The sequence below is a fragment of the Zea mays genome, chromosome 2 (assembly GCF_902167145.1).
Source record: "Zea mays cultivar B73 chromosome 2, Zm-B73-REFERENCE-NAM-5.0, whole genome shotgun sequence".
NCBI lineage: Eukaryota > Viridiplantae > Streptophyta > Magnoliopsida > Poales > Poaceae > Zea > Zea mays.
The window spans coordinates 146,257,234-146,278,437 of NC_050097.1; the positions used below are offsets into that span (position 1 = coordinate 146,257,234).

The 21,204-nt window shown below is 40.5% G+C and overlaps 2 protein-coding genes and 1 pseudogene across 3 annotated transcripts; 2 read left to right on the forward strand and 1 right to left on the reverse strand.

Annotated features, from left to right (window-relative positions):
* Positions 1 to 2,886: 2,886 nt before the first annotated feature.
* Positions 2,887 to 3,504, forward strand: LOC109944642 (E3 ubiquitin-protein ligase AIP2). Its single transcript, XM_020549409.1, has one exon. It carries the CDS (start codon positions 2,887 to 2,889, stop codon positions 3,502 to 3,504), a length of 618 nt encoding a protein of 205 aa, XP_020404998.1.
* Positions 3,505 to 16,478: 12,974 nt separating this feature from the next.
* Positions 16,479 to 21,029, reverse strand: LOC103648965 (uncharacterized). 2 transcript variants are annotated; one of them, XM_023301656.1, is made up of 14 exons: positions 20,923 to 21,029; positions 20,703 to 20,837; positions 20,555 to 20,623; positions 20,347 to 20,434; positions 20,179 to 20,250; positions 20,000 to 20,100; positions 19,665 to 19,782; positions 19,235 to 19,294; positions 19,038 to 19,148; positions 18,607 to 18,816; positions 18,235 to 18,395; positions 18,132 to 18,152; positions 17,490 to 17,734; positions 16,479 to 16,791 (listed from the first exon to the last, which is right to left on the reverse strand). In XM_023301656.1, the coding sequence occupies exons 1-10, from the start codon at positions 20,979 to 20,981 to the stop codon at positions 18,718 to 18,720; spliced, it is 912 nt and encodes a 303-aa protein (XP_023157424.1). In that variant the 5' UTR covers positions 20,982 to 21,029; the 3' UTR covers positions 16,479 to 16,791; positions 17,490 to 17,734; positions 18,132 to 18,152; positions 18,235 to 18,395; positions 18,607 to 18,717. The 2 variants fall into 2 exon arrangements, with proteins under 2 accessions (XP_023157424.1, XP_035821250.1); XM_035965357.1 differs by lacking the exon at positions 18,132 to 18,152 and having other exon boundaries at positions 18,607 to 19,148.
* Positions 16,582 to 17,728, forward strand: LOC103647065 (uncharacterized; annotated as a pseudogene).
* Positions 21,030 to 21,204: the final 175 nt, after the last annotated feature.

Genomic DNA, 21,204 nt, shown 5'->3' on the forward strand with positions numbered 1-21,204 from the left:
GCTCTAAATTCAAAGGTTGATGTTGTCTTAAGTATAATTGTTCTGTATTTATTGTAGTAACTCAATATATTTGTAGTAGTACTCCCTTCATTTTATAAATGCAAGTCTTCTATCTTTCTCTTATTAACATTAACTAAGTCTATATAAATTACGTCAATAATTATAAAATTAAAATAGTTTTTATTAAATCCACCATGGTATAAAATTAAAATAGTTTTTATTGTAGTAACTCAATATATTTGTAGTAGTACTCCCTTCATTTTATAAATGTAAGTCTTCTATCTTTCTCTTATTAACATTAACTAAGTCTATATAAATTACGTCGATAATTATAAAATTAAAATAGTTTTTAGAAAATTGCCTGTAGAAATCATGAATTTCTAGCGGTGGTTTTCTTAAGGAACCGTCTACAGAAATATGATTTATATAGGCAATTTTTTTCAGAAACCGCCACTAGAAATAACACTGGTGCTTGACAACCCAAACTACCTGTAAAAATTAAATTCCACCATAGGCTTAGAGCTTTTTCTACTAGTGGAGGAAAGAGAAAGATAAAGGTGTGGAGGTATGTAGTTTATTAGCCATTAATTTTTAGCTACTAGTGGTGGAGCCACATAAATTAAATATTATTTTTTCGGTCTAGAGGCAATCATCGAAAATAAAGGATTACTTTCGTTGGCCAGGACGGGGCTACCGAAAAAACCTACAATTCCTGTTGTGATAAGACCCGCTTGTACAACAGTCGCTCCCCTGATATGTCTAACACTATAGATTTAATAGTGGCGCTGCATTTGAGGTTCGTTGCTAAGACAATGCTAAGACAAGAACAAAGACTCCCAAGATGCTATTACATTTGGGGATGGGAGTCAAGGTAAGCTAAAAGGTGTAGGTAAAATCTTAATCACCACCAAACATTCCATTCCAAATGTATTTTGGTGGATTCCCTAGACTACAATTTGTGTTTCATATCACAATTATGTTTCATTGGTTACAATTGTTTATTTACCAATGTTGGTTCTATCATCTATAGAAGGAGTGATGATTTCGTTGCTTTTAAGGGTGTGTTAAAGTGAAAACTTTGTCTAGTAGGATTTTCGAATGACGATAAAGCGATAGTTGACACATGCTTCATATCTAAAACTAATATGGGTTGACTATGGCATCAACGACTTGCCCATGTTGGGATGAAGAATCCTCATAAGGTTATAAAGGGGAACAGGTTTTAGGACAACCGAATGTGTGTTTTGAGAAAGACATGCCATATGACATATGCCGAGCATAGAAGCAAGTTGGATCATCAAATCATCCATTACAAAATATCATGACAACATCAAGATCATTGGAACTCCTACACATGGATCAATTCGGCTCCGTTGCTTACATAAGCATCGGCGGGAGTAAGTATTGTTTAGTGATTGTGGATGATTATGCACGCTTCACTAGCTAGGGTGTTCTTTTTATAAGATAAAAGTGAAACCAAAGGAACCTCAAAGAGATTCTTAATAAGAGCTCAAAATGAGTTCAACTTGAAAATCAAAAGAATTAGAAGCGACAATAGACAGAGTTCAATTATACACAAGTGGCAGAATTTCTTGAAGAGGAGGGAATTAAGCATTGATGTTGGAAAAATGGGCGACAAAAGCGTCATCTCCATGTCAATAGGGACAAGTTTTAATTTAGATTAATTTAAATATAACAGAGTAAAGAATACAAGTATATATTGTAGGCTCATGCTTCCATAATTCTTAAATTTACATAGAAATTATGTTAATTATATCTTCGTAGAGTTCCAGCATGAGCACATAGAAAATAAAATTACACCGTATGGCCAGCCTATTACTTTACTAAAAAAATCTCGATCCTTTGACTCAGCAGATGGGCGCTTGCCATAGACAAGAACTTGGTGAACTGAAATATATGATATGCACTCATGCCAACATGCTAATAAGATACTAAAGAAATACTAAAACACATGCTAATAAGATACTAAATCACTAAAAAAATACTGCTATAACACACTTCCCAAACTAAAATATATAATTAAATTAAAATACCTTAGACCACTAAATACAAAAAATGTGCTATTAATGAAATAAAAAAAAACAAAAAAACTTGTTAATAAGAAATTAAAGTTAAACATTATATTAATTAATGGAATGAAACTATTATTTCGACCTGAGACGAGACACTAGTTACTTAATTCCGCTGCAGATTTTTGGCGATTTTGTTTTTGTAAATATGCTAGACAACATTTCACATTTCGAATGAATCAACTAATTAATTAGGGAAATTTGGATCCATACCATTAAAAGATCACCACTTTGGATTCATACCATTACTATCTCACTTACATGTGGGTCCACATGAGTCAATGACATGTGGGGTCCATGGTATATATCTAAAGTTTGGATCTTTTAATGGTATAGATCCAATTGTTCCAATTAATTAATATATTAGGTCTCTCATGCATATGCAAGACGGTTCATGGCAGTCTATATATAGCAATAATGGCATACGATAGCAAATCTCTCGTGCATGCAAGACGTTCGCACGACAGGAAGTGGACGAGCGATCGAGGTCCGTCGAACGCGGCACGCAGCGCAGGGGATCGGAGATAAGATAAGCCTCGCGCGACAGCCTGAACCTGACGAAGCGACCTAGCTAGCGCTGTTGCTTAACAACCTAGACAGATTGCGGGATACACGGAACAACCGGCCGGGCATCGTTATCAGCCGTCCTCCACGTCTATATATGCGACTAGTCGAATTAGGGAATCGTTATCAGGCCTCCTGCGTTTGCTTTTTGAAACCTCGCTCCTAAATATCCCATCGTCGTCGCCGCCACCACTGCACCGCCCACTAGCTATAGACGACCGGCCGGCCGGAGATGGATCCGGTGTGGTTAGAGTGGTTCCACAGGGAAGGGGCGGAGCTCGCCAACCGCCGCCGTAGGCTGGATCTTATTCTTGATGATGATGAGGAGGAGGAGGATCGCGTAGCCTTGGCCTTGGCTCCCTACGTTGATCGCCATTACAATGATCCTGTCTATTACCGGCTGATCTCGCCTCGAACCCGTCCCCGATCCCCATCCCCGTCCTCACACGCCGGGGACGACGACAACAAGCGTGCTTGCATCCTGGGGCTCAAGGAGGTGGTGCCAACCGCTAAGAACGACGACAACTGTGCCATCTGCCTCAACCCATTGGCCGATATCGCTGGTCCTGATCCTGATCACAAGAAGGACGACGCCGCAGCTACGTCGATGCTTCGGGCCATGCCCTGCTCCCACATCTTCCACCAGCACTGTATCTTACAGTGGCTCCATCGCAACGCCGTCTGTCCTCTCTGTCGCTACCAACTACCCACCACTTTCAAGGATGAGGACACCGAAGAGGAGGATGAGGATGAGGATGAGGATGAGGAGGAGGAGGAGGAGGAGGAGACGAACAACTCAAATTCTCGATTGAATCAGATCAGACGACGACTGCAGATCTTGTATAACTAAAAAATTCAGCTCACACAGCCTGATCAGGCCGCCATTGCTTGCTCTCGCTGCTGTCTATACGGTCTCTCAGATCAGTTTGTGCGATTATATTCATGCATTCAACTAACCTTATGATGTGTAAGAAACTAAAAATGCATGCATGCATGGTGTCATATATGTGGTTATATACTCCTTATTTCTTTAACACGTGTGCACTTATGGACACGTACCAAGGATGAGCTCCTCTCAATAGGAAGGATAATGATGTGCAAGAGCAAAGACAAATCAAACCAAACGGCGCTTTATTATTAGTATCATATCACACTATTGGAAACCGGCTCTTTGACAAATGCCAAATTATTTACCGAGTGTTTTTAGGCACACCGGTACAAAGAAATACGGTAGCAAATTGATTTATATTGGCAAATCAGTTAAGACAACCACCGGTATAATCGATTTCCCCTAGTGGTTGACCTAAGAAAACCACTAGCACAAATCCTTTGTATCAAACATAAACTGGGGTTTAAAAACAGCAAAGTCTTATTTCATTTGTGTCTAGATTACAATTTTGTTGCCCACATATTAGAACGTATAAACCGAGTATAAATTATTTGTTTGAAGTTGTAAATCAATTAAATGAAATAGTTGTCAACTACAAAGTTAAATAACTTTATAAGTTCTACACCTATTATTTTGGTACATTTTTCACCCGAGGACGTTCGCAAATTTTGCATTATAAAGTTTGTCATATTCGTATGCAATTTTCATGGCCTAAATGATTTCAAATAGAAAAGTTGTCAACTACAAATTTTCACAACTTTTAGAGATCTACAAATTTTATTTTGGTGGTTTTTTCTTACGAGGTCATTTGAAAATGTCAAAAAAATTGATTTCAAATGATTTTTACATGCAGTTTTCTTATGAAGCGTGAGTAGAAATCGTATTTGTACTAGTTGTTCCTTAAAAATCATCAGTAGAAACAGCATGATTTGTACTAGCGGTTTTCTTAAGGAATCGCTAGTACAAATATGATTTCTACGCGCAGTTTCTTAAGTAAATCACTAGTGAAAAGTGTTTCCACTGTATGTTCTCGTGTCGGGATGGCCAATTTATTTTCATTGATGCTCCATAACCAAAACTACTTGTAAAAATTATACCTCAGCGCAGGCATAGAGCTTTTTTTACTAGTGGTAGTCGCAAAGAAGCTCTTTGACGAGTCCAGACAAAAAATGCTTGGCAAAAAAAATTACTCGGCAAATAGCTTCTTTGTCGAGTATCTTTTTTTACACTAGGCAAAGAGTTTATTTGCCGAGTGTCTTTTTTTACACTAGACAAAGAAAATTTTCAAATCACATTTTGACGTAGTAAATGAATTCAAATGAAAAGTTACCAACTACACCGTTGTATAACTCATCAAGATGTACAATTTTTATTTTGGTCAATTCTTCATATGACAAAATAATAGTAAATTTGTTCACAAACCGTAAATATCTCTCTTGTGGTTTATGAAACTACAAGGGGATGTATAGAATTTATGAAAAATGTTAGAACCACCATGTCGGATGAATAAATGACCAAACAACCAGAATAAACTTTAAATTTTGTAGTTGGTAACTTCTTGATTTGAAGTCATCCACTACAACAGCTACAGCCATTTTCGGCGGCCAGAAGCCGCCGAAAATAAGCCAGTTGCCGCCGAAAATAAGCTATTTTCGGCGGCAATTGACTTATTTTCGGCGGCTTCTGGCCGCCAAAAAAAACTGGCCGAAAATAAGGCTTTATTTTCGGCGGCCAGGGTCTGGCCGCCGAAAATAGCTTATTTCCGGCGGCTGGCTCCCTGGCCGCCAAAAATAACAGATTATTTTCGGCGGCCAGCCAGTCAGCCGCCAGAAATAACAACTGCCGAAAATAAAATCCCTATTTTCGGCGGCCAGAGGGGGCCGCCGAAAATTACTAATTTCAGAGCAAAAAAATTGAAAAAAATGCGAAAAATAACAGAATTTCATACAAAATTCATACAATAACAGAAATTCCATACAATCACAGAAAATTCATACTTGAGTTCACAACATAAAACTTGAGTCCATACAAATATAAAGTCTACAAATAGTCCATACAAACATAAAGTCCACAAATAGTTCATTACAACACAGTGCGACACAAAGCTAACTTAATCACACATTGGGGTCGTTGGAGTTGTGTCCACTACCTCCAGAAGCCAATAACTGGTCGACGAAGTCGTGTAACGGGGTTGGATCCTAAAAAAAAGATGACATTAATAACGGCATTGGTTACATGTATAACGACTATTCAAACAAATTGTTTCTCAAACTAACCTCTCCTGCATAAGCTCCCTCCCCTGCATAAGCTCCTCCTGGTGCTGGTATGACCGGTGGTGGCGTGTTGTGGCCCATGACCCCGGATCCCTACAAAATCAAGTTTAGTAAAGATTTGACAATTAGGTTGATACAAACGACAAGTCTTAACTAAATTGAATAACCTGAGGTGGAGGTGGAGGTGGCGGAGCATGTAATCCCCACTGAGGCATCGGCGGCTGAAATTGAGGGAAAACAAATGGTTGCTGCTGTGCCTGCTGTGGAAACCAAGAATGTTGCAAATATAATATATTAGTTATAGAACCAATATCGAGCGTGTTGAGAATAAATAAGACACTCACGTTTATTGCTTGTTGCGCCTGTGCGTTATAAGCAGCCATGTACTCTGATTGCTGTTGGAGAAATGCCATTTGTTGTTGCCGCATCTCTTCACAAAACTTTTCTTGCTGCTCCCTCATAGCTTCCTCCATGCTAGATACAGAGTGGCGACTACGGCTGCTACTACCACAGCCCGCCTGCGACGAAGAGCCGCCACGAGAACGCAACTCCGTCGAATCGATAACACCGGTAAACATAGAATATCTTGAAGAACAAGAAAATTAGCTATTCGGTCGTAGTTTCAATATTATTGAAAACAATTCACAAGTTCATACCGTCCATGCGCCTTGCCGCCAAGTGAATGCACAACCTCAGCGTCGATGGTAGGCGCTCCTCGCCAATCGTAGTCTTCTCCATACTTCTTAACCATCTCCTGCCCGTATGTCTCCTGCAATACAATATGAAGGTTCAGCACACATGTAATTTATAGCTATATGGGAAGAAAACATTAATCATAACAACAACTAACCATACGCTCAACGGCCGCTTGACTACACAGCTCATCGGAGATTTCACTGTTTTTCGCTCGATGCCCTCTCCTATAAACATCGATTGGGCTCGGGACAACTCCAGTTTGAGCCTCCTGCAAATATATGAGTTCAATCCTGTTTCATTTCTGAGTAAAACAGAATACTACATACTCACCATTCGCTTAGCCAACCGAATGTGTCCATCAGCCCCATAGGTATGGTTGACTACGACCTCATCATCGTCCTCGTCCTGCTGATGGCGCTGTCTATGTCGATTTATGTTTGACTTCTCAATCCACTCGGGCGAAGCCCATATCTCACACAAAGCCTTGTAAGCCTGCGGCCGGTGTTCCATCCATGGAAGAGTTACCTGCATATAAAGCGTTAGCTCAAAATTACATTCACATCTGAATGAGCTGTTAAATTAGATTTTTACCTCCATGTACTGGTCTACAGTCAAGTAGACATCTGAATATTGTCGAAAGTTGTTGATAGAATGACCTCGGCGCTTCATGTACGCGTTCACAACCTGTAGACGAGCATTGGAAAATGCATCCCTGCACACCTTTTTCGCATTTTTCTCTAATACTCGGTCTGCATGCTCTTGAGCCTCAGGTTTCACACGATAGCGTCTCTGTCCAACATCGAAAATAAAATTAGTTCAAAAACAACTAATAAATGTTAGGTTGAAACAACTAATAAATGTTAGTTTGAAAAAATTACCCAAAAGTCGTGCTTGACGGCGCCTTGAGCTGTTCCATATGTAGCATGTGGAGCCAGTGCGAAGTGCGACCAGCTAGTGCAAGGAACCACCACACCTTTCGGGTCGGTGACAATTCCTGGGTTATGTAGACGACAGAGGTTACCTAAGACTTGATTAACCTGTCTATGGTGACCTCGACCGTCAAATGACGTGTCTTCCCATTGGCTGCATGACAAAAAACAAGAAAGTCATGTCATATATATAGTGTAAAATAAACAAATAAGTAAGAACAAAGTGGCCAAACGTGAGTACCTATCACCAACCGGAATGATCAGTACTCGAGCTTCAGATTGTGCAGGCGCCGACGGAGGTAGGACAAAGTGGCCCTTCCGAGTGCCCCTTCGTCGAACGACAGGAGCCTCGGTGGTATCGTCATCCGCCTCAGCATCTAAGCCCTCATGGGCCTGCTCGTCCTCCTCGTCATCCTCCTCATGGGCCTGCTCGTCCTCGTCCTCCTCCTCATGGTGTTGCACCTCCTCCTCGTCGTCCTCCTCTTCCTATGCACATGAAATAGAGACACGTAAAAATTTACATAAACATTTACATAAGATCATTTATATAAGTGACTGACAAATAAGATCAATTACATAAACATTTACATCGGTAGTCCGTTGTAGAGCGATAGGTGTATCACGTAGTTCTGGTCGAGCGTGTCTCAGCAACGCCTCCTGTCTGCTCTGGCTAGAAGAACTCCCTTGGAAAAGGGAACGTGCACTAGGGAGTATCCTGCTAGCCACATTAAGAAACCCCCTAGCAGTGCGCTTTGGTTTATTCCTACCACTCATCCTGTTCAATAGAAAAACATTAAATGTATTAGCTCCATAAAATTAAGTGAACTAATAAAAAATCAAATAATACATCACATAATATGAAATTTTGCATTACACATCAAAATTCATTAGAATCACGATCAAGGAGTCTTCTTCGATCCAAAGCTCGCAATGTGGCTTTTTTGTTCCTTGGATTTCGTTTTCGTTTCGGTGCAACACACTCATCAGTAGTGACATCGTTACGGTCTCCGACTAGTGAGTTCAGTGCAACACCCTCATCGATAGTAAAAGTAGTTGGCAATTCTTCTTCTTGATAAACATCATCGGCCTGTTCGTCTTCGAATTGATAACCAGCAGTGCAAGGAGTATGTAAACGTTCCCTAGGGTTCACCTTATGAACTACCCACCATGCTTCAAACTTCGGATTTGGGTACGACATATAGTAGACCTGCTCGCACTGGTGTGCAAGGATAAAATTATCATGGCCTCGAAGTCGTTCCTTGTGCTTTACTTCAGTTATACCATATTGACTTTGTCTAATCCCATTAGTGCTGTCAAACCAATCACATAGAAAGAATACTAATTTCAAAGGTTTGTTCCCTGCAAAATTAAACTCTAGGATGTTTTGAATGATGCCATAATAATTAGTTTCTCTACCGAGTGCATCGAGTGCCCTAGTCAGAACTCCAGTGTTACGTGTGGCTGCACGAGGACGAGACTTTTCAAATTGGTCTGAACGAAAACGAAAGCCATTCACATCGTATCGACCAAATGTTCTGCAAGTGACCGTCCCATAAGATAGTTGTCTCAAGTCCTCGTGTATGTTAGGAGTCTTTGTGCACTGCAAATAATATACAGTTAAAATGACTACCTCGCGTAAAAGGCTAAATGACATGAAAGTAAGGAATATAGAGAGTTTACATGCTCGCGAAACCAGTCAACAAAATTAGGTCTTCCTTGCCTCCCATGTCGTCGCATAGTATCTAGTTGTTTGCTTGTAGGCTGATGGGAATAAGTCCAATTTTCCTCGTCGAACTTACTGTACGACAAATAAGTAATTAAATATGGCTCCTTTGGTACAGAAATTAAGGGGTAAAATAAAGACTTACATGAAATATGGCTCCATCTCTTCCATATTAGAGTACATGTATAGCAATGTGGACATTCTTTCATCCATGCTAAGGTGGTAGAACGTGCCCTTACTAGTACTTGTGCCTCTCCATTGGAAAATGTTGAGATCACTGACAGGAGGTTCCTCATCGACATTGTATCGCATGGTAGCAGCATAGACATTATGTTCCTCTGCGAAATACACACTCGTGAAGTATGAAACCTCCTTTAGCAAAAAAGCTTCAGCGATGCATCCTTCTACTCTAGCCTTATTTCGAACCATGCCTCGCAGGTTTTTGAGTGCACATTCAATGTGATACATCCACCTATATTGTACAGGTCCACCAACCTTTGCCTCATATGGAATGTGAATAAGTAGATGCTCCATCGGATTGAAGAATCCAGGTGGGAATATTTTTTCTAGCTTGCATAACAACACTGGTATTTGTTTCTCCAACTTCTCCATCATATTTTTACTTATTTCTTTGGCACAGATTTGCCTGTAGAAATAACTTAGCTCAGCTATTGCTTGCCACATGGTGTCGGGCATATAACCACGAAACATGACAGGGATAATCCTCTCCATTAATATATGGAAGTCATGGCTCTTTAACCCAGTTAGTTTTCCCGTTTTCAAATTCACAGCTCTTTTCAAGCCCGCAGCATAACCATCAGGAAATTTAATTTTTTTCATCCATCTCATTACCTCGATCTTGTCTTTAGAGGTAAGACAGAACAAGGCACGGGGCGGCCTACCGTTGTCATTGAGCACTTGGGTTGGTCGGTCACAAAACATTGCTAGATCTCTTCGAGCTTTCAGATTGTCCTTTGTTTTGTCAAAATGCATGCAGGTGTGTATGAGGGCTTCAGCAACATTACTTTCTTGGTGCATGACATCAATGTTGTGCACAAGAATCAATGACGACATATAAGGGAGCTCCCAGAGACCACATATATGTGTCCAGTTGTGGTCCACTCCGAATCCTTCGTACTTGTCCCCCTTTTCATTTAGGACAAGGTTGTTCAGCTGAGCATATATTTCTGCCGCGTTAAGACGTTTAGGCGGACCTTTGGTGACCACAGTGTTCTTTATAAAGTTTTTCTTATCGCTCCTAAAGGGGTGTTTCCTGGGCAACCAGCGTCGATGACAATCGAAGTAAGTGATCTTTCCACCATGAGCAAGACGGAAGCAATCTGTATCTGAACCGCAATATGGACATGTCAATCTACCATGTGTACTCCAACCGGTAAAAATAGCATATGCCATGAAGTCATGCACCGACCACAAATACGCAACTCGAAGTTTGAATATCTGTTTTGTAAAAACATTGTATGCTTCAACACCTTTCCAAAGCTCCTTCAACTCTTCAATCAAGGGTTTTAACATGACATTGAGGTTCTTTCCGGGATAGTCTGAGCCAGGAATGATTAAGCAAAGAAATATAAATTCATATTTCATACAAAGAGAAGGTGGAAGGTTGTATGGAATAACAAAGACGGGCCAACATGAGTATGATGATGCCATTTGACCAAAAGGTGTGAAGCCATCGGTCGCGAGGCCAATTCGAACATTCCTCGGATTAGCTGCAAACTCGGGATCAAACGTGTCGAGAGCCTTCCATGCATCCCCATCTGAAGGGTGCACGATTAGGTCATCGTTACCACGGACACCTTCTTTGTGCCATCGCATGTGCATAGCGGTTTTTTTAGATAGAAACATCCGTTTCACTCGAGGAGTTAGTGGCAAGTAGCGGAGCTGCTTATGTGCAACATCTGTCATCACCTTCTCAACCTCATCATTAACAACTTCCACAAATCTAGATTGTCCACATTTCAGACATTTTTTCTCTTCCGCATGCTCCTTCATGAAAATCATACAATTATTTTTGCACGCATCAATCTTCTCATAATCCATACCGAGACCTTTGATAATTGTCTTTGATTGGTACATGTCTTTAGGCAACTTATTGGGCTTTGGGAGCACATCTCCTAATAACTTTAAAATCTCATTGTAACAATTGTTCGAGAAAAAGTACTTGGACTTAATGGACATGAGCCGAGTCACAAAAGCGAGTATACTCACATCTGTGTGTTCATGCAACGGCTCTTCAGAGTCTTTTAGTAGTTTAAAAAATCTGGAAACCTCTGGTGTGGCAGGATCCTCGGAGCTTAGGTTGAATTCTGGACGAAGCGAATCTAGCATCTCATGCATCGCATCATCGCTAGCCCAATCATTGTTCTCCTCCTCTTCTACATTCCTGTTGGGTACTACCTCACCATGATGTTCCCACACCTCATATCCGGGCATAAATCCAAACTGACAAAGATCTAGGCTAACTCTTTCCTTATTAAGAAATATACTGTTTTCGTGATGCCTACAAGGGCATCTGACAGTGCCGGTTAAGGACAAGGCGAATACGTGGTCCACAAAATCTTTGGTCTTGGCTATCCATTCATCAGAATGACGTCCATTTCTACTCCAGCCATTGTACATCCATGCACGATCTTCAGCCATGCCTGAGACTATTAAACGGAACAATATCGTGAAAAAAAAATTCAACTTCGTCAAGGGTATCGGTCCTACATGTATGTACGACATGGATAGCTTCTAAACCCACATGAACCTAGCAGGACCCAAAATAATTTGGCAGCATAACTTCGCTACCACTAAATAATATTACTTCTATACAAAACAATCAAATCAAACTAAGTACCACATACAATAATTATGCAACTATTATACGTACCAATATAATATACTATTAAAGCTAATAATATAATAGTAATCAAACAATAATACGAAAATAAAAAACAAAATACTTGCATGCTAATAATATACTATTAAAGCTAATAATATAATAGTAATCAAATTAAACAATATAATATACTATAACATACTTGCATTCTAATAATATAATTGCATACTAATAATATAATAGTAATCAAATTAAACAATATAATATACTATAACATACTTGCATTCTAATAATATAATTGCATACTAATAATATAATAGTAATCAAATTAAACAAAATTACAAACAGTAATCAAACAAACACAATTACAAATATATAATAATTTCGGTGGCATCTAAATAACAGCCGTCGAAAATAAGAAATAAAATACTTAAAAAAATTACCTCTCCGACGGTGGTCGACGATGATGCCTCGGGGCGGTGGCGGCTCGAAGCGCGGCGGCGAAGGCGGCGGCGGCTCTGCTCGGGGCGCGGCGGCGGCGGCCGAGGCCGGGCTTCCCGGCGGCGGGTGGCCGGCGACCGGCGGCAGGGGCGGGGGGTGGCCGGCCGGGGCCGCAGGGACGGCAGGGAGCGACGGTGGCGGCTCTGCTCGGGGCGCGGCGGCGGCTGCCGAGGCCGGGCTTCCCGGCGGCGGGTGGCCGGCGACCGGCGGCAGGGGCGGGGGGTGGCCGGCCGGGGGCGCAGGGACGGCAGGGAGCGACGGCGCGGGCGGACAGGGAGCGGCGACGCGGGAGAGGCCAGGGGAAGAGAGAAAGAAAGAGAAGAAGAAGGGGGCTGACCGTTTTTTAACGTTTAGTTTTCGGCGGCTAACCCTGGCCGCCGAAAATAAGCCCTAATTTTCGGCGGCCTTGTCAGAAGCCGCCGAAAATAGCCTAGTTTTCGGCGGTCGTGTCAGACCGCCGAAAATAGTCCGCAATTTTCGGCGGCTACCCTCTGGCCGCCGAAAATTACGGTGGCCGCCGAAAGTGTTGCGTACTGCTGTTGTGATCTTGTCAACGACTATGTCTGAATTAGAAAAAATTGAATTTTTAAAACGATACCGGATGGAAAAACTACCAAAATGAAAGTTGTGGATCCTCAAAAGTTATGAAACTTTATGTAAAACTATGTTAAAAAATTCGAATTTTTCAAACGACCTCGAATGAAAAAAACTAAAATGAAAGTTATAGGTCCCGTAAAGTTATTTAACTTTGTAGTTGATAAATTTTTAATTTGAAATTATCTCATCATAGAAAAAATAAGTTTGAAATTTTCAAATTTGAAATCCAAATTTTGTAAACGACCTTGAATGAAGAAACTATCAAAATGAAAGTTGTGGATCTGGAAAAGTTATGGAACTTTGTAGTTAACAACTTCTTCATTTGAATTTATTTAGTGCTTCAAACAATCAATTTATTTAGTGCCTCAAATAATCAATTTAGAATCAATTTATAAATACATGTGAAATAGGGGAAGAAAAAGTAATATAAATACAATCAATTTGTTTAGTGCCTCAAACAATCAATGTACACTCGGAAGTCTGCCCTCACAGCGAGGACGCCTCACAACCTTGGCATTTTGAGGACTAGGTACGAGTAATGTGTAATGGCCAATAACTTGGCTGGCCCGAGTCACCCGACGATGGCGTTGTAGGCACATTCGAGGTTGGCCACCTCGAAGCGGAGGTACTTGGTGCGGAAGTGATCAGGCGTGTCGAAGGTCATGGGTAGGTACATGTGCCCTAGTGGGTACTCCCCTGAATCCTGATCCATCATGATGCCAAATAAGGGATTGTTTGACTCTTGAAGTTATACAATGGAGATCCCATGTTCCTAAGTGTCTTTAGGAAAGTGACGGTGACACTGCTTCCATTGTTGACCTGCACCCTATTAACTCGGCTCCTGCAGATCTCTGGGCTAACAAGTAATGAATACTTGCCTGGGTGATCGAACATGAGCCATTGGTCAGCTCGGCTGAAGGAGATCAGAATCTCAGACCACCGGTATGGCGTTCGTGGGTCAGTCATAGCTGCTAGGACTTAACAGTCAAACAACTTATGCTCCCTTTTGTTCTCTCTAGAGTCGTGCCCTCTGAACTGAAGTTGACCACCCTGTCAATCTTAGGGAACAGTTAGCTATTGTCTTCCCATAGTGGTGGTTGTGGTGGTGGGTTATGGTTCTGCCTTGCAGGTGGTGTTGGTAGCTCTGGGAATGGTCGGCCATGGCTGATTGAGTTCTTGAACTCCCTACAGTTACATAGGTAATGGCACATCTCCTTGTGATACAAGTCATCGAGGATCTCGTCTAGTGATCTCATGTTGTTGTTGTTGTTGCCACGAGGGGGACCATGCTACCATGTGGGTGGTAGTCCCATGGCATTGATTTCTTTCCTCGGCTTCTTGTCCCAGTGTCGGTCTTACCGCAGGACATCTTCTTTATTCATGGACATGTATTTTTCGCTGGTCGATGAGGTCGTGGGCTCGTTTGTAGCGGTGATGTATCTGTCGATGTCACGTACGAGTTTCTCAGAGGTCGCTAGATCCCATTGGAGGATGGCATGTACGAAAGCCTCATCATGAGATCCCCGGTAGAAGTCCTCATTCATTGCTACCTCAGTGATGTTGGGGATGCGGTTCCTCATCGATTGAAAACACTTTAGGGACGAGCAAAAAGAATCATCCTCCTTGCACTTTTTGGATTTGAGGTACCATGGTTGCGTCAGCTTGTCAGAGAGTGACTGAAAGTGGGCAATGAGCCTGACACAAAAGTCGGCCCCGTCGTTGATGTAGTGATGACAAAGGTGAGGAAGCCACTAGGGCACATCTTGCACCAGCACGATTAGGCGGTAGGATGTCATCACATCCTTCATTGCCTCTGTAGCTCGGGTAGCCGTGAAATAAACGGCCAGCTAGTCGCTCGGGCCCTATTTTGCATCATACATGTCAACATTAGAGACCTTGAAGTTTGGTAGCCACTGCACCACATGTAGTAGGCCGGTGAAGGAGAAAACCCCAAACATGGCCCTGACGTCTGGCTTGCCACCCTCTACATCGTCATGGTGTCGATGTCGAGGCAACAACTAGGAACGACAGCTGGCTAACCATTCATGAAGTGAGTGATAAGGCACATGACTATTTGTTGATGCCGTTGTAGAAGTTATTCGAGCCCTGACTCCTCGCTATGGGTACTGTGGTCTTGGTCATACTCTTCTTGGCATCTCAGTTCTTCTTCATGTCGTCAAGCGCGTGGTGCTTCAATGCTGCTCCGCACGTCACGACAACTATTAGGTCGGTGGTGTATGTCCCCCTCTAGATGAGCCGGAGGAAGAAGATGATTTGCCTCTTGCATAAGGATTTGCTAGTAGGCGTTTCGATCCAATGAGTTAGGGAGATCATTCTCATTTTAGGCCAGCACACCTCTGACTTGACTTGGAGTTTGCATGAATCAAGCGAAGTCGGGTAGCAGGTTACACGGAAGGAATAATTGGCCATGTGGTTGAAGTTCGTCGCGCTCGGCAAGCTCATGCTCGTGCTCATGCTCATGCATGCAATCTTGAACATCATGCTGACTCTTCCATCGAGCATTCCTTTGCTCCTAGAATCCTCACTCGTTTGGAGTCGGATCACGTTCGCTGGCATTATGATGACACTGGATGTTACATCGCCGGTTCTGGTGACAACACATGTTGCGCTACTACGAGTCTTCCCCTGCCATGGTGAGTTTGTCATCAGAGGCAACGTCGTCTTCCACTCCCCCATTGATAACGAGGTCGTCGGGGAAGTAGAAGGGTGATTCTGGAACCGTGGCCTTGGTGACAACATCAGTAGACTTGGTGATCACGATAGCTTCAGGACGCTTGGAGATCTTAGGTAGGCATGATTTGCATGAGCGTGAATCCATGAGCACTACTACAAATCGTGTTATATGAGACAGTTAATTTTTAGTTATTAAGACGCTTATGATGTGTCCAAATTTGATGGAGTCGCAAAAGATGTTCCGTTTTTAAGATGGTTATAAACCGTCATAAAAGATATTAAATAAGACAATTTTTAATTAGTAACCGTCTAAAAAAGGAATTTGTTACGTCATTTATCCAATAAACCGTCTTACATTAGGTTTTGTTTAAGACACTTCTTCGAAAGAACTGTCGAAAATACGAATATTATAAGTCACAAAGTATTTATCAAACTGACCAGAATAGCCTATAATAATAGACACTCGCAACAGAAAAACCATCTTATTTATGAGACTAATATTGGACGTTTTAAAAACCGTCTTATTTAGGAGACTGATATGATACGTTTTGAGAAATGTCATATTAAGATTTGAAACGACTTACTTGGCAGTATATTCTTCAATTACCACATTATAATAATTTAAAAGAGAAAAATACATACACATATATTTAATAACACTATAATTAATATAATATAGATAAATAACATTCAATATCTCATAAATAAGCATTGTCAAATAACTCATACATAAGTGTACTCTAAATTTAAACTTGCTCATCAACTGTTTGTGCTAACATTGAGCCTAACTAAGTATATAACTTGATGAAGTCCATGAAAGGGCAAATACAACTTGATGAAGTCCATGATCTTGTTGGTCTCCAGATCGATCTTGATGGTGTCGTTGACCTTGATGAGAGGGTCGGGGTAGCGGATGGTGCGGCCGTCGTAGGTGTTCAGGTAGGGGATGCCTTTCTAGCCAAACTGAACAGACCTCACCTTGCAGAGCATGAACTGCACACAAACCAATAGAAAAGCAGTGAGCATTTCACAGGCGTACTATGAAAGGGCATGGGAATTTCCAGCGATGTAAATGGATAGATAGAAAGAGCAACATCTATTAATAGTCCTAACGATTGTAGCACATGACATTTAATAGAGATCTGTCCAAACAGATAAAAAAAGATAAACATAAATTCAAGAAAAATATAATATAACTATTTTCAATGCCAAGTACAAGGCAATATAGGCAGTAAGTGTTATTTGTGGGGAAAAGAGGAAAGGGAAATTAGTCAACTAGATCCTGTTTACAGTAAACCTATGAAATGTTGTGTACACACCCTGTTAATGGACTGAATCAATCCAAATATTGCGGGGAAAAAGAGTTCATTACAAATATGCATATCTGATAACCTCTTGTAAGCTAAAAGACTGAACCTGAGATACCAAAGAATACGATAGCTTAGTAAAGAGTGAGAAAACAAGAAAATTGTGATGCAAAGATGAATACATCAATCATAACAAGATAGTACCAAATCTGAAAGATGGAAAAAGAAGGCACTAAGTTAGTGATGCAATGGTAGTTAATCATTTCTAAGTTTAATGATCAAAATCATCAATATTTAGTCAAGACCTTAGAAGAATTTCCAAACAAACAGCAAAACCCCATCAGTGTTAGGTTTGTAAGAATTCTAGATATAGTTGAAACCTACCGATCTGAAGTATTCAACAAAGCGTGGTTCTTGAAACACAATTGATCCTTGAAAGGCAATTGACAGATATTATTTTATTGATACAACAGCCATTTCATCCATCAGATCATGCCATTCTCGCTTGTGGGAAATTGGAGGATGCATGCTTTATAGAATACTTGGATCCACTGTACAAATTGATACTTTTCTCCTATGCTCAGGGGATAGATCCAATTGAGCACTATGAAAAGCCATGTCGCGCAAACCTGCGCCATTTCAAAATTAAGCAAGGTAGAAGCAAGCATACGAAAAACTGAAAATTGGAGCATTGCTACTATTTGCACATAGTAATAAGTCAAGAGAAGAACATAGGTAAATATTCGTCTGCAGTTCGTGTAGTAAGCAAGAATATTTTCTTGAGACCAAGGGATAATGTCATCTTTTCGATGTAATCTGAAGAATGACAACCACCAAGAGTAACCAAAAAAGGGATGATTGAACCATCTCTTTCAACAACATAGAATGATTCTAACGCTTCAAGAAACTGAATTATTGCAGTCATGAAACCTTCCATTACAACCTTGTTTCTACACAAACATGACATCAACTTTTATCTATTCTTTGGCAGCAAAGAGATGGAACATTGTATTCATCTATTTATACCTTTATGTGTCTTTGAGCTTACTGCAAAAAGTGTCAATTAGAAAGATAAGCAGAAAGAACATAAAAATATTTGTAGATGTACATTGTATTCATCTATTTATACCTTTATCTCCCTTTAGCAGATCCTGAGAATTTGTGTTGGAAACTTAACCACAGTCTACAATTTTCACTTGATAAGAAGGATTTCCAGTTTCACTACCAACTGCTTCAAGCTTTTTAAGCAAAGCAATTCCACTGACCACCTTCCCAAAGATCACATGTTTGCTACAAATATTATAGTTTGAAATTCATTAAAGGTTGCTGGACCATGGAGAATAGGCAGGAAATATAAGATAAGACATCACAGATAACTAGAAACTAACAACATTAAATACTATACTATAGTATCAAAGAAAGTGCAATACAATATATAGGGGTGTGACATGTTGTAGCTCTCACAGGAGAACTACTGTAGAGATGACCAGAATGTACTTACCACCTGGTGTGCAAGAGTTCAGTGTTTGGACTTTCTGGAGTAACCATAAACGTTACAGCGCCATCAGGCAAGAATCTACAATGCGGCTACATTGTTCAAAATAATAGATTGCTAGCTTTGCCTGGCTTTCATAACCAGCTCTTCCGTGGTTGCGCCGATGATCTCATTGGCACGCTTTAGAGGGACACAGCAAATCCTTCCAATAGAGTCCTGGATGCAAAACGGCCTTAAGTATTGGGCAGAAAGAAAAAAAAAGAAGAAACAGAGAACAACAAGTGACAACATGATGGTCAGTAGATGCAAAAAAAACTTCTGGCCATGTAAACGTGTCTGCAAAAATCGTTATTCTGTGCACTGTATCTGTAAGAAAACGTCCCTATGCTCTGATCAGGTGGCACCATGAGAAGAAAAAGAAACAAGTGAGAACTCACTCTTGTAATGACACCAAACCTTTCCAGCTTCTGAACGGCATCCATCACCTCAAAATTGCATTGCAAGCCAAACTCTTCCTGGATTAACTCCTCGCATTGCAAGTCAAGATCCTAGCACAGTGGGAGCACATGAATAATTAGTCATAACATTTCTCCCATATAGATTTCAAAACAGAAGAACAATATATGTATTTTACATCACTAGTAGCCTTTCCATTCTCCATCAAAATGTAGTAGGCAATTATGACCTCCTTGACCTGAATGTTGAAACCACAAGGATGGAAATTAAATGTTAGCTAAGCTTCAAGTTCCAATGTTTGAACTAACACTTACTCCCTCCGTCCCAATTCATAATTCGTTTGACTTTTTTGTACCAAGTTTGACCGGCTCGTCTTATTCAACTTTTTGCAAAAAAATAAAATAAAATAAAATAAATCAAAGCCATGCTTAAAGTATATTATATGCTAAACGATATCACAGTAAAATTAATAATAGTTTTGAATTTTTGTAATAAGATGAGATGGTCAAACTTAGAATAAAAAAGTCAAACAAATTATAAATCGGAACGGAGGGAGTATTTATTTTATTGGTCCTCAAGAAAGCACTGAGTGTAGAGTGTGGACCTACCTCCTGTTGAATCACATCATCACAGAGGTGGAGGAGTGTGCCTTTCCCACTAACTAGTTGTTTGTCATACATTGATTGAGTGATTAAGTTTTGGTAGGTTGCCATATTCTGTTGAAACCTGCATAAAACATAATTCAACAGACTGCCTAACACGATGACTGTTTACACAATGCCCGACATAACCATATAAGGAATGTCATTCTAATGAAGAAAAGTTGTGCAGCTTGCAAAAGTGTCATGGAATATGTCTACAAGGCGACGAACAAAACTTTCCCCTTTTTCTAGTCCTCGTAATGAAAATTACTGATTTAAAACAAATGAACCCAGATACTCACGAGAAATAGATCTTCGCGCAATATCCTGCCAGAGCAGAGAGGATTGCAATTACAACCCAGAAATCAGCTTTAGGCATTTCCAGTGAACTGACAAGTGTAACCTATGTGATGTGACACAAGTAAATCAGAAGGTGAAATGTCACAATAGAACCAAATGAAACCGGTTACAGTCCACTTACAAGTCCAATGACAACAGAAACAATAAATTGAACCCAGTCCATACGTGTGAGGCTCGGGTTTTTCTTCTCAGGCTGCAATAATTACAGTTTTTCTTTAGCATACCTCCAGTTAAAGAAATAAATATGAATGCAAAAAAATCTTCAGAAAAAGCAACTCCTAGTACTAACCAGAACCAACTCCATGTCTGCCATTGGGATATTTTTGAAGTGCTTTACATGAATTGCTCTATCATCCTGGCCCTTTGGACATTTTCTCCTGAAGGAATATATTACAAATCAGTGCACTCTGTAATTCAAACAAATCACACATTCATCTATTTCAGAACCAGGACCAGAAAATTTTGTCTCCAACCTCAAATCATTTTAGAACCTTTACCTATACAAGACAATCACCTCTTCAAATGTAGGCTCTTGAATTGTGACCTTGCCAAATAAATTCCCAAAGCTGCAACAAGAAAACTGTGAGACCATAAGAGAAAGTGATTGAGATTGTGATGGCTTAACAGGTTAAAGAAGAGAGCAACCTTAAATCCATTGTTTCAAGACGTATGTGTTCAACATAAAGCTCCTTGTCTTCTATTTCACTAGCTAAATCATCATTCTTCTTGGAATCTATCTTTGGCTTACTAGTTTTCTTTCTTGAGAACAGCTTTTGCAGTCTGAAATCGCAGCGTGGAAACAGGGAACCTTTTGGGTGAGAAAAATCAACTGCATAGGGCATTAAATGTGCTGCAGATAACATACCTTGTCTTCTCAAGGAACCTTCGCCATGCACGAGCTATGATCATGTCCACTTTCTCCATGAAGAAAAAGTTGCTAGTGCGGTCCAATCCAATGCCCCTACGAAATATAACATATTGGCAAATAAAAGATGATGTCAGCTAAATAAGTAGTTAATCAAAACATCTGAGGGGTACTAAGTAACGGCGCAATGCCACTAGAAAAGAAGATGTCTGGACTCTGAAGGAGCAATAGTAAACAAAAAATATACTGATACAATTCACAAGATATGAAAGTCTACAAGAA

What these genes read in the sequence shown, in the direction of transcription:
- LOC103648965 (XM_035965357.1), bottom strand. Translation starts at nt 20,981, where the DNA reads ATGGAGAAAGTGGACATGATCATAGCTCGTGCATGGCGAAGGTTCCTT. An exon ending in CTTGAAACAATGGATTTAAG is followed by an intron (nt 20,624 to 20,702) that starts GTTGCTCTCTTC and finishes TTCTTGTTGCAG; the next exon opens with CTTTGGGAATTTATTTGGCA. An exon ending in TGCGCGAAGATCTATTTCTC is followed by an intron (nt 19,783 to 19,999) that starts GTGAGTATCTGG and finishes TGTTTTATGCAG; the next exon opens with GTTTCAACAGAATATGGCAA.
- LOC109944642 (XM_020549409.1), top strand. Translation starts at nt 2,887, where the DNA reads ATGGATCCGGTGTGGTTAGAGTGGTTCCACAGGGAAGGGGCGGAGCTC.